Source organism: Cryptomeria japonica, chromosome 6 (genome assembly GCF_030272615.1).
Source record: "Cryptomeria japonica chromosome 6, Sugi_1.0, whole genome shotgun sequence".
Classification (NCBI taxonomy): Eukaryota; Viridiplantae; Streptophyta; class Pinopsida; order Cupressales; family Cupressaceae; genus Cryptomeria; species Cryptomeria japonica.
The window spans coordinates 34,901,532-34,914,955 of NC_081410.1; the positions used below are offsets into that span (position 1 = coordinate 34,901,532).

General features: G+C 31.0%; 1 protein-coding gene across 1 annotated transcript in view; it reads left to right on the plus strand.

Annotated features, from left to right (window-relative positions):
• The first annotated feature begins 848 nt into the window (after positions 1 to 848).
• Positions 849 to 13,424, plus strand: part of LOC131069940 (ethylene-responsive transcription factor 1-like) — a 61,389-nt gene continuing 48,813 nt past the window's right edge. The window contains exons 1-3 of the mRNA XM_058005486.2: positions 849 to 1,299; positions 2,138 to 2,283; positions 2,356 to 2,451. Coding sequence (XP_057861469.2) covers positions 849 to 1,299; positions 2,138 to 2,283; positions 2,356 to 2,451 — 693 coding nt within the window. The remainder of the gene's footprint in view (positions 1,300 to 2,137; positions 2,284 to 2,355; positions 2,452 to 13,424) is intronic.

Consider the following 13,424-nt stretch of genomic DNA (forward strand, 5'->3'; position numbering starts at 1 on the left):
TAAAGGGTCATTTGTAGCTACCAAAATCTCAAAGAACCATGGTTCTATTACCAAGACTTCTAATTGGGAAGAGTTGTTGGACAGTCTGACTAAGGACTAGAAATCCCTATACTAGTCCTCCACGCTTTAGTGTCTTGTTGTTGCTTCATCCTATTTTTCTATTTCAGTTTTTCTTTTATTAGTTAACTATTTTCTTGTTGTTCTATTGTTGTTTGTTTTCTAAGTGTTTTTTTTTTTTTGTGACTAGCTATTGGTAGTCTTGGTTTATTTTGATTCTAGTTATGCTCTGCTTAGTCTTGTAATGGTTTGGTTGTCCTTCCTTATCTTAATAAAAACCATCACATTATGCTTGTATGTCAAAGGCTAACGGCTATATTTCCAAGCCTAAATTTGTCACATATTTCACATTTGAATTTTTTATCGAACATGCATCCATTCCAAAAAGGAATAGGTGTATTTATTGTATAAAAACTTATGCTATTTAAAAAAAATATGTATCCACTTTAAAATTGATATCCATTTCTTTATAAAATGTATACTTTCCTTTCCTAGAATAAAATGGGTACATATTCCATATGGTTAGGAGTTTAAGCTCCAGCAACCATTTCTAAGTTAGTGCAAAATGTGTACTTGTTCATGAACATCGAGATTTTTTTCCACTAAGAAAGGTCCGTAAAAATTAGATTCAACATCTTATGCCCACACTTCCTTCAAAATATTTATGTATATGTACTAAGATTAATATTTGTATAAGGGAGGAATCCACATAAGTACAAGTAGTATGAGAATAATGTATGTAACATTAATATCTATAAACATTTGTAACAGAAGAACACGCGGCGGCGATCATGGGCACACCAGCAGACGACGAAAGGAGAGTGTTGAATGCAATTGGTCAGTATTTGTTGGGCGAAGAATACAACAATATGACGAATGCCCCTTCCACTGCCGTTGCGGAGGAACAACAATGTTCAGAGGAAAGTGAAAATAAGAATAAAGAGGAAGAGAAACATTACAGGGGAGTGACGTTCGTTAAGGCTCGCCGTAAATATGCTGCAGTGATTCGAAACCCAGAGAAGAAGGGTTCCAGACTTTGGCTTGGCAGCTATGACACAGCCGAAGAAGCCGCCGTGGCATATGACTGTAAAGCTTTTGAAATGCGCGGTTCGAGGGCTATCCTCAATTTCCCTCTGAATGTTTCGTCAGGACAGTACGTGGATCCCTTTTCTCAATCCTCTTCTTCACACACTCCATCTAAGATACCCAAGAAAAGGAAGACACAAGGGAAAGATGAAGAAGGTCAATCATCCAAAGAATTAGGTCCAGATTAATCCATACTTCTAGCGCATTATAGAATCTACCCAGACAAGAAGTTTATAGCGATTTTCAAATTCTCTCAACGAGCGATATGGATATCAAGACACACAATGGAAATCCTTCAACACGTAAGCACTGTCAGAATTGACTTCACAGTCAGAAAAATGGCCGAGTTCTAGTCTAGAAATTGTCTCAAGGATTAAAAACTACTTCCTTAACCTTGTTTGTAATACTATCCTCTGTGATCATCTCCACGGTTAGCAGCTAAATCAGCCCAGAAATGAAAATCGTAATGACAAGGCAACTCACGAGAATAATATTTAAACATTGCTTTACAGAATTTTATATGCAAATTTAAAAAAATTAAATTCATCATAAAAAAATTAGCTTACATTAATTAATGGATATGTAAATTACAATTTTAATTAAATCTATCTTATACATGGCTAGGGCATGGTTTGATTAGTTAAAGCTTTCTGTTCTAGGTTAAGCCAGTTTCACTCTATTCAATTTTTGCAGTCTATATATATATACATATAATAATTTTTAAAATTAATCGTAAATTTTTAGAAAATATTACTGTATTCTATCATAGTATCATATACCAGTCTTTGCAATTTCTTAACTTTTTTTATATAATTGTTTTTTTTGGAAGAATTCTATTGTAATTTATGTTGATCTTTTGAAATAGCTAGAACTCAAATCTAAGACTTTTCATTTGTTACTTAAATAATTTATTATTGAGATACTGACCTCTGTACCCATAAACCACGCCATAAATATATATGATTTCATTTTAATACCATATTAAACTTTTCAGAATTACTTTTAACAATTTCTACATTCCTTTTCTCATCTGATAACAGTGGCTTCGCGTTGATAATTGCGTCTAAAAATTTCATTAATAGATCTTCAATTGCTTTGTATCTTATAAGCTTCATACCTTTTCCGAATGAATTAGCACTTGTACGTTAGCCTCACGTTTGGTTCCGTTGACGCAGTCTAATCGATCTTTGAGTTGTCTTCTGCAATTCCCAGGTGCATAATCCTCCACATGTCCGCCGAGGCTTGCTTCGCGTTACATTCAACGAGAGACGTAAAACGGGCGGTCTCCGGCATATTCATACGGCAGCAGTAAGTAATTGCTACGTGGAGGGCACGAAAACATTAGAATTATTAATCACCACATTAATTAGGGCAATGTCTATCCAGTTCTTACGATGCATCAGTATGCCGGCATGCAGTTATATATATATGTAACATGGAATGTATGGGTAACATGTAGTGTATGCATAGGGTGTGATAGACGTTGTCATGCAGTTATATGTATGTGTAACATGTAATGTATGTATAAGATGTCAGTGCATCGTAGGCGCTGAGTAGACATTGCCCATTAACTAGTACTCAAGGATCACCAAGCCAATAAAAAACTAGGTGAATCCGTCACAACAGATTTTAATGCAATCTATATGTCATTCCAAGCTATCTTATCAAACTTCTCAATTCAACTATGCATGACACTAAGAGATATCCTTCTAAGGTACCTATTAGAGTTTAGCCGCCTCAACGAAAATATTTCTTGATGTATTTTATATATGTGATAAAATTAAATATATATAGGGTAATAGTGATTGCGACACAACATCGAAGACATTAACAAGTCAATATATATTTATATATTATTGTATTATTAAATAGAATTATACTAATATATAATAATTTTATTATAGAATAATTATCTTCAATACTTATATTTGTATTAATATAATATCATATTATTATAATTTTAATTTAATAATATTATAAGTGTATTAACTATGTTAGATTATATTAACGATACTATTTTATATTATTGATAATTAGATTATAACCTTAACTCTATCTCTACCTTAATTGTTTAACTTATCAATAGGGTAAAATTATAGTCAAGGTTAATGTAAGGTTCATTTTATAATTTAATTAGCATTATAGTTAAAGCATAATTAGGGTTAGGATTGACATTACATTAAGGTGGGGGTTGAAATAGGGTTCAATTATGGTTAGTGCTTGATTATTTTTACATTAGCATTGAACTTGGAGGTAGGGTTCAATTCTATGTTTTAATTATGGTTAGATTAGGGTTTGATTATGCTTAGGGTTAGGGTTTGATTATGATTAGAGTTTAGTACAACTATGGTTTGATTATGGTTAGGGTTTAATTATGGTTAGATTGGGGTTCAAGTTATAGGTAGGGTTTCATTCTAGGGTTAGAATTAAGATTAGGGTTAGGTTAACGTTAAGTTTCAATTATGCTAAGATTAAGTTTAAGGTTAAGGTTAGGCTACAACTAGGGTTTTTATTCTATGATAAGGTTTGGGATAAGCATTGGGCTTCTATTAGATTTAATGTTAGGATTAGGGCTAAATAACAACTAAATTATAGCTTAATTAGAGTAAGAGTTAGTGCTGGGATTCAAAAAGGATTAGCGGTTAAGGACAAAGCATGGTGTTGGGGTTAGTGTTTTGTAATAAAGCTCGGTTTCAAGGTTAGGGTTAAGATTTAATGAGGGTTATGGGATACATCAGCATAAATATTCAAATATAGTTTGGGTTCATTTAGGTTTAGATTAGGGATAGGGTCAAGATTATGTTGTGTTTAGGGTTAAAGCTACCTTAGGATAAGGGTTCATGTTCAAGATATAGTTTAATTATGGTTAGGGTAAATTTTAGGGTTGGGTTATCATAAGGGTTTAGTTATAGTTAGTGTTTTTTCGGGGCAAATTCAGTCATAAATAACATAATCAGATTATAAGAGTGAATCACAACTCTAATCTAATAAGAAATACTCTTAAATGACAATGAAATGATGTTAAATCAATTGAATAATGAAAATGAAATCTAATTTAAACTCCCTAAACTGATGTAACAAGGCTTACATTGCTCTTCTCCGAATTGTGTATGTTGCACTGAGATTTACTGCATAAGATAAACAATTGCCTTGAAGACTATAATTCTGTGATTCTAGATTGAAATTGGGAAATGAGGTTGAATTTATAGATTTTCAGGTGAGATGAGGTGAGATTGGGAACTAAAGTGCTAATTGATAGTTCACTTGATTTCGATTGATCAGTTAAGTGGATTGATTGATCTGTTAACAAGATAGATTGATTAACTCATTTGATTGATCAGTAGACTGAATAGACTAGGGAGATAACTAAATTGATTAGTTAGTTGACTAGATTGATTGAGGAGAAGACTAAATTGATTGATTAGTCAAAAATGGTGATTTGGAGTGAAAAGGGGGGATTAGAGAGTTAACTGATTTGAGCAATTAGTTAAGATTTTCAACATGAGTTGTAGGAGATTGAATTGAAATTCATTTTCATTTTGATTTGAATTTGAATTTAGATTTTTCAATGCTCAAATGCACATCAGATTAACTAAAATTCATTGAAATTCAGATTTGGTGAAATGTGAATTTGAGAAAATGAAATTAGATGGAGGAATAAGTTAATTAATTAAATAATTTAAATAAAATTATTCAATCATTAGAAATAGGATTAATTAAATAATAAAGATTATTTAGTTAACAAAATTAATCGTAATTAATTAAATAATTAATATTTAAGAAAGAGTTTAATGATGAATTGATTAAAGGATAGAAATTGAATGATTAGTAGTGCAGAAAGTGATTATTTGAATTAGTTTAGAAGAACATATTAGCTTAATTAAATAATTAAAGAATTACTTAATTAATAAGACAAATAAATTAGTATATGATTAATGAGACATTTTAGGTGTCTACAGCTAGGGCTATAGTTCAATTAGGCTTATTATTCAATTACATTAGGGTTAGGGTTAAATTAGTATTTGAGTTCAATTAGGGTTACAGTTAGTGTTAGGATTCAATTATGGTTAGGGTTTAATGATAAAGCATGGTCTGAGGGTTAGGTTTATATAATAAAGCTTGGTTTTAAGGATAGGATTAAGGTTTAATTAGGCCTATGGTCATGTTAGCATAAAGATTCAATTAGGGTTAGGGTTCAATTCGATCTTTATTAGGGATATTATCAAGGATAGGGTTTTATTATGGATGGGCTTTAATTATAGTTAGGTTTAGTATTAGAGTTCAACTAGAGTTAAAATTAAGGTTACAACTCAATTAGATTAGGGGGAGAGGTAAATTAGGATTGAACTTCAAATAGGTTTAGGGTTTGGGCTAAAATTCAATTAGGATTACGGTTTCGTTAGGATTCAGGTTCATATTAGGCTTAGTGTTTAATTAGGATTAGATTAAGGTTTGTGATGTTGTTAGTGTTTAATTATATGGTTAGAGATAAGTTTATGTTTAGGTTACAATTGACATTAAATTATAGGGATCAGGGTTAAGGGTTAAGCTTATAGCTATTTAGATTTAGGGTTCAATTATGATTAGGGTTTGATTATTGTAATGGTTTAATTATAGTTATCGTTAGGATAAGAGTTCAATTAGGTTTATGATTCAATTATATTAGGGTTATGGATAAATTAGGATTACAGTTCAAACAGGATGATGGTTTTAGGTAGATTAGGGTTAGGGTTAGATTGGGATTGGATTTTAAATAGGATAAGAGTTAATTTAGCGTTAGCACTAAGTTTAGGGCTCAGTTAAATTGTGATTAGATTAGGGTTCAAGTTGTAGTTAGGTCTTAATTATAAGGTTATAGTTAGGTTTCAATTATGGTTAGATTAGGTCATGGGGGCTTCACTGACTAGGCAATATTATTTCGCGTGTATTCATATTGGGGGGTTTAATATCTTGAAAAAAGAGCTCAATATATTTCCTATCTAGTGAAAATACAAGGGTTCAATTCAGGCTATGAAAAAATGTAATATTTGGTGAAAATAAAGGTGTTTTTAATGCAGGTTATGTATTGGGAGGGGTGACAAAAATGGATTTTAGGGCAATATTTTTTTAAAATAGGGGGATTCTTTAATATTCCATGAATGCATGTGTTATAACCCAGGTTCACTAAGTGAAGCCCCTATGGAATAGGTTATGGTGAAGGTTCAATTAGGTCTAGATTAGGTATACTATCAAGGTTAGATTTTGATTATGATAAGGGTTTAGTTATAGTTAGGATTAGTAGTAAATTTCAATTATGCTTAGAATTCGGGTTATGATCCAATTACATGAGGTTCAGGGTTAAATTAGGATTATATTTCAATTAGGGTTTAAGGTTTGGGATAGAATTGAATTAGGATTTGGGTTCAATTATAGTTAGATTAGGGTTCAAGTTGTGGTTAGGAATTAATTCTATGGTTAACATTAATTTTAGGGTTAGATTATGGTTAGATTTTAATTATATTAAGTTTAGGTTATGGTTAGGGTTTAATTAGGTCTAGATTAGGGATATTATGAATGTTTTTTGATAAAGATAAACGGGTTTTACATGGACCCGAAACCAAAAGTTTTACAACAACCGACCATAAGCCAAACAGACATGAACCAACATCAAAATAGGGGAGCACCCCCGAACAGTCACGAAAATAAAAGAGACGTAGACAAACAAGACAAAACAAAAGAAAGATTCTCAATTAAGAGAGAGCACCAGATCCTTGTTCTTCTAGACCCTAAATCTTGTTGATTTCCTCCAGCTCCTCCATAATGAATCTGGAGGTACCCTTGTTGTTGCTCCTGCTTTTGGTTTTGGAATTAGGACTAGCGGTTTTGTTGTCTCCAGCAACCATATCTTCCCCTCCAAGATCTTTCACCGGTTCACTGTGGTAGGATCTATAATCAACAACCATGACATTGATCTTTTCAAGCCCCTTATACTGTTGTTCATGGCTTCTTTACTTATGTCAACCAGGTTCTTGAGATTTTTCTTAATCTCTGCCATAGATTGTTCCACCTTTTCAATTCTTTGTTCGTGATTGCATTTCATCACCTCGACATCCTGGGAGAGCTTTTGGCTCATAATCATGAGTTTCTCAGATTTTTCTGGGCTCAGGGGAAGTAGTGAAGATATCAATAATCTCTTTAACCCCCACTTTGAGGGTATCAATTTCACGCTCCACCCACTTCCAACAACTCTCCTGGCTTCTAGTAGCTTCCATAACTAGGTTCATCAAGTTACTAGTCCTCTGTATCCCGTTGTTCTCTTCTTTGGCCATGGTCCCCTATTTTTCTTCCAAGACACTGATAGGGATGTCCAATTTAATTCCCTGATTTGAATTCTTCAGACCATAGTCCTTATCTGCCAGCTTCTTCTTTTTAGAGGGGGCATCAACCTTAGAGATCAGTTTGGTGGTGTCTTTGTATTTGTTGGCCGCCCATCTGGGAGGATTCTTACTGCTAAATGTCCTACGGGTGACCATCATCTCCCCTTCATCCGCAGGTTTATATTCAGGGATATTAGGAATGTTAGGGCTTGATAATGATAAGGGTTTTAATATAGTTAGCTCTTAGACTAGATTTAAATTAGGGTTAGAATTAAGCTTATTATTCAATGACATTAGGGTTAGGGTTAAATAAGGATTAGATTTTGATTAGAGTTAGTGTTTGGGAAAGAATTTAATTAGGATTAAGGTTCAATTAGGGTTAAGACTTAGTTTAGGGTTAGGTTTTAGTTATGGTAAGATTAGATTTAGGGTTTTAGGCTATAATTAGAGTTACTATTGTAAGGATAATGCCTAAGATAAGGGTTGAGGTTAAATTAGAAGTAGTGTGAGGGTTGGGGCTAGGGGTCAATTAGGAATATGGTTAGTATTGTAATTCAGTGAGAGTGTATTGAGGGTTAGAGTTAGTGTTCGGATTAAAATAGGGTTAGGATTCAATTTATTATTAGGGTTTAGTTATGGTTAAATTAGTGTTCAAGTTGTAGGTAGGATATAATTTTTGTTTAGAGTTAACTTTTGGTGTTAGGCTTCAATTATGGTAAGATTAGGTTTAGGGTTAAGGTTAGGCTACAATTATAGTTATTATTGTAAGTATAATGCATTCATAACACTTATTATCATTTTCTTATAAAAATTAAAATATCTTCATTATTATTTAATTTTCTTATGTGGTTAGAGTTAGGAATTAGTTAACGTTAGGGCTAATTTTAGATTAGGGTATAAACAGGGTTAGAATTAGGGTTAAATTAAATGTTATACTATATTTAACCGTAACCCTAATGTAATTGAATCATAATCATAATTATAACCCTAATCGAACCTTAATCCATACTATGATTAAATCCTAACTATAATCAAACCTTGACAATAATTAAATAGCTATTATATTCAAACCCTAACCGTAATTGAAACGTATATATAAATAATTATAATTTCAACCCTAACTCAAATATTTCACTCTAATTTAACCCCAACCCTAACCTATAATTAAGTGTAACCTGATCCTACTTGAGCCATAATGATAATTAAACTATACTTCGAACCATATTTAAACCATCACCATAACCCGAAGATTTAAACTAGAACAATAAACTTAATTTTAACCAAATATTAACCCTTACCCTAATTAATGATAACCTTAACACTAATTCTAATATAAATATAATTGAACCCAAGCATTATCCTACAATAGTAACCTTAATTGTAGCTTAACCCTAATTTAATTCTAACTTAATTTTATCCCTAACTCTAATTACACTTCAACCATAATGCTATTTAAACTATAACTAAAACCATATTTGAAACCTAACCATAACCCCAAGATTTATCCTACAAGAAAAACCTATATTGTAAACTAACAGTAACCAAAACCCTAATCATAACCCTAACCCTCATCATTATTATAATCTAAATTCTAACCCTTATTATAATTATACTCCAAAACCTAACCCTAACCATAATTTGAGCACTAAACCTATCTCAATCCCTAACCAAAATGTTAACCAACATTACTATTGCACCCTAATTATAACATAACCATAATTATCATGCTAACCCTAATAGTAACCACTAACCATAACCCAAAGATGTATCCTACAATAGAAACCTTAATCATAACCTGACATTAACTATAACCCTAATTTATACTAATCTTCACCCTATCCTTAATCTATATATAAATGAAACCAAGCATTATGCTACAACAATGACCCTAATTGGAGCCTAACCTTAACCCTAACCTAACATCAACACTAACCCTAATTGTTTTCTTGAACCATAATGCTAATTAAATTATAACTCAAACCAATTTTTAACCCTCACCATAAACCCTAAAATTTATCCTACTTGATAGCAACCTTAATCATAACATAACATTAACACTAACCCTAATTTAACCCCAACCCTTACCCCAAGCATTATCCTAGAACAGTAACCATTATTGTACCACAACCTTAATCCTAAACCTACCTTACCCTGATTGAAACCTAACCCTAAAATAAAATGTAAGCGTAGAATTCAACCCTAACTACAACTTGAACCCTAATCTTAATTTAATCCTAAACTCGATGTAATGAAATCATAAACGTAATTCTAATGCTAAATGAAATATAATCCATACTATAATTACATCCTAACCATAATCAAACCCAAACTATAATTAAACCCTCACCATATGAAACCCTAACCATAATTGAACCTTAACTATAATTAACTATAAATTTTACCCTAACTCAAATATTTCCTTCTAATTGAACCCCAACCCTAACTTAATCTTAACCCTATCCCAAATTATGCTTTAGCCATAATTCTAATCAAAATATAACTTGAATCATAACCATAACCCTAAGATTTATCCTACAATAATAACCTTAATTGTAGCCTAACATTAACTCAAACCCTAATTTAAGGTAACCTTAAGCCTAAGCCTGGTCTAAATATAATTGATCCCAAGCTTTAGCCTATAATAATAAGCCTAATTGTAGGATAACCCTAATTTGACCCTAACCTCATGTTAACTGAAACTGTAATTGTGCTTGAACCATAATGTGAATTAAATTATAACTCAAACCATATGAACAATAAACATAACCATAACCCTAAGATTTATACTATAGTAACAACCTTAATCATAACCTAACGCTAATTTAACCTAACCTTAACCCTACCACTAATCTAAATATAATTGAATCCAAGCATTATTTTACAATAGTAACCCAAATTGTAGCGTAACCTTAACGCTAAATCTAATCTTACCATAATTGAAACCTAACCATAACTTAACCTAAACTAAACTCTAATCCTAGAATTAAACCCTACCTACAACTTGAACCCTAACCCTAAATTGGACCCTAACTCTAATTCTAATTGAATTATAACCCAAACCCTAATCCTGATATGGTTAGATTTAATGTAAGGTCAGGACTACAATTATAATTACCCTAAATCATATGGGTAGGTTACCCTAAAACCTAACTATAACCTTAACCATAACCCTAACCCTAAGCCTAAACCTAACCATAACCCAAAACCTAACCATGGTCCTAATATTATATATTTTATATGATTAGAGTAAAGTTATGGTATGGATCATAATAATAATATAATAATATTATTATATATTAATATAATTGTATTTAAAAATACAATAACATATAATTGTATATTAAAATATTTAATGTCTTTCATGTTGCGTTGTGATTGCTAATCAATTTTACACCCTAAAGTCAAATAAACACCTTCTAGAAATATATCTCTCAACACACACACACAGAACCTACTTAAAATATTTCACAATTGTAAAAGTTGTAACAATAAGAAAAACTACCAACTAATTTAAAAAACATAATTTATAATATTTAAAATAAAAAAATTTACATGTTTGAATCATAAATATAATACATGGAATTTAACTAAGAAAGGATAACATATAATTAATTGATAAAAACATTTATCAATCAAATTTTCCAAGTTTGTCCTCTCCATTGAATGACTATGCTTCTCTTCAATCATATTTTTGTGCTACATGTTCTAAAGCAAACTTGATCTGCCTTCCTCTTTATAATTGAAATTTTAAAATACCCATTTTATTACATAGACTATTCCATTCAAAATTTGATCATCAAACTAATTAAAATATTACCATTATTAAGAATTTGACACCTATTCCACTAAGGGACTGTTGAATACATGTTTGATAAAATAGACGGTCAAAGAGGCTTTGCGTGGCTAGAACTTGAGTGTAGATATAGGTGAAATACTCATTTTGTCATATTCTAGAATAGATAGGGCTAAGGAATAGAGCACACCTGTTTAGGAGAAAGAATAAAGGACCATCTTTGAGTTTGAAATCTACCACAAATGTTCTAAGAATTTAAAAAACATTTAAAATTTGATATATTATTAGAATCTCTCTCCTCGGATAAGCCACTTATTCAGGATAGCTTTGGATTGTGATATTCCGAAAACTCCATTGTTTTCTGGATAAGGCACCCAATCTCTATGAAATGAAGATAGGATTTCTCGAACATGGAGTGGTGGCATGTTTCCCACCACAAAGGTAGCGTGAGGTGTCGAAACTGAGTTGACACCTCTCTAACAACTCCTAACTGACTTGACATCTTGTATGAACAAGTGTCAAGTGTAGATGGACAACTAAGTTAGCCTAAGTAAGTCTAAGTGTAAATAAATAAAATAATTACACTAACAGAGTTTCATTTGTCTCCTTAAGAAATACATGTTCATAATTATTAGAAAATTTCACTTGTTCAAACTTCCTTCTAACTAGGTAGTTCAAACTGTTTAAAGATAATGAAAAGGTCTTAATTCAAAATGTTTCAAATGAGCAAAAGATAGTGGCATATGCCACTCATTTCAATGGATTTCACATTAAAATATCATTTAAGTATTGATGTTGTCTTTACTCCACACTATATTATCTTGATATGTTCCCTTGTTTTTTCTATTTATAATTTTTCACATTTTATAAATAAAGAACTCATAATATAACAAAAAAGTATCAAGTAGAACACATATAATTACACATAATATGAAACTGAATTTTTCCTTTTTACTACCTTTATTTAGTTATTTTTCAATATCCAATGAGATATGTTTCCTTATGTTTGCCCCACTTTCTTGAATTTGAATATGATCTTTTACTTGTGAAGTTCTATAGACAAACAAATACTTCATCATTTAGTATAACTAGGAAAAATGGTATATATCATTCAATAATGAAATATATATTACTTTTTATTTGTGTCATATCAAAATGAATCAATTTTAGTAATGTTAGCAATATCATTCAAATACAAAAATTCATTTTAAAGTCAATAATGCAATTTTATACATTTCAAAATTTACATTCATATTAATTGTCATGCAATATTCTGGAAATCATAAAACTCTTCCAAAACGAAGTTACGAGGGAATGCAGGAGGAAAGAAAAGTTGATTGCCATGCAATATTGTAGAGAAAATCTGGGCAAATTCTTTCAACATTCGTTATGAAAAAAGAAGAGACGTGGCCATCATGAGTATTGTGTGAATACTCTATCTTTCTCTTCAATTGACCAAGTTGAGAATGGGAAAGCTTAACAACCATCAAATCCTACATTAACACTAAATACATTTTCTTTATCTATATAAAATACTTTATATCTTGTTCAAAGTGAGAAATCACAATTTATTTTCCCTTTAATGTCTTTCAATATGACTTCTATTCATGGGAAGGGATGCACGTCATAAATTAGTATTCTTCTTTGTCCTCCTCTAAGTGGAAAGTGGCATAGTGGAATATGTTGTCTTAAAAGTTCTTAGTTTATAAAATAGGGGCATTTTATATATAATCAATTTTTTATATAAATGTTATTTAGGTGTCAAAACATAATCTAAATATTTTGAATGGACATTTTAAATCTTAGAAAAAGAAACTACTATGATGAATAATAGATATGTAATTAATTTATGTAAAAAAAAAGACCAATATAAGTAATTATCAAAGCAATGGATCTCCTTTACAATACTTGTTATGTATCAACTCTTATACTTGTTTTGAAGGTTTTATTACATGATGCTCTAGTTTATTTTTATATTTTTTCTTTTTTCAATTATTAGTTAGTATGTGTCATTGGAATTATTATGAAAGATATTACATTATTTTGTTTTGGATGAGTTAAGAAGAAAATTAGACGAAAAACGAGAAAATTGCATATTTGTGGGATAGAGTGATGAATCCAAAACATATAAA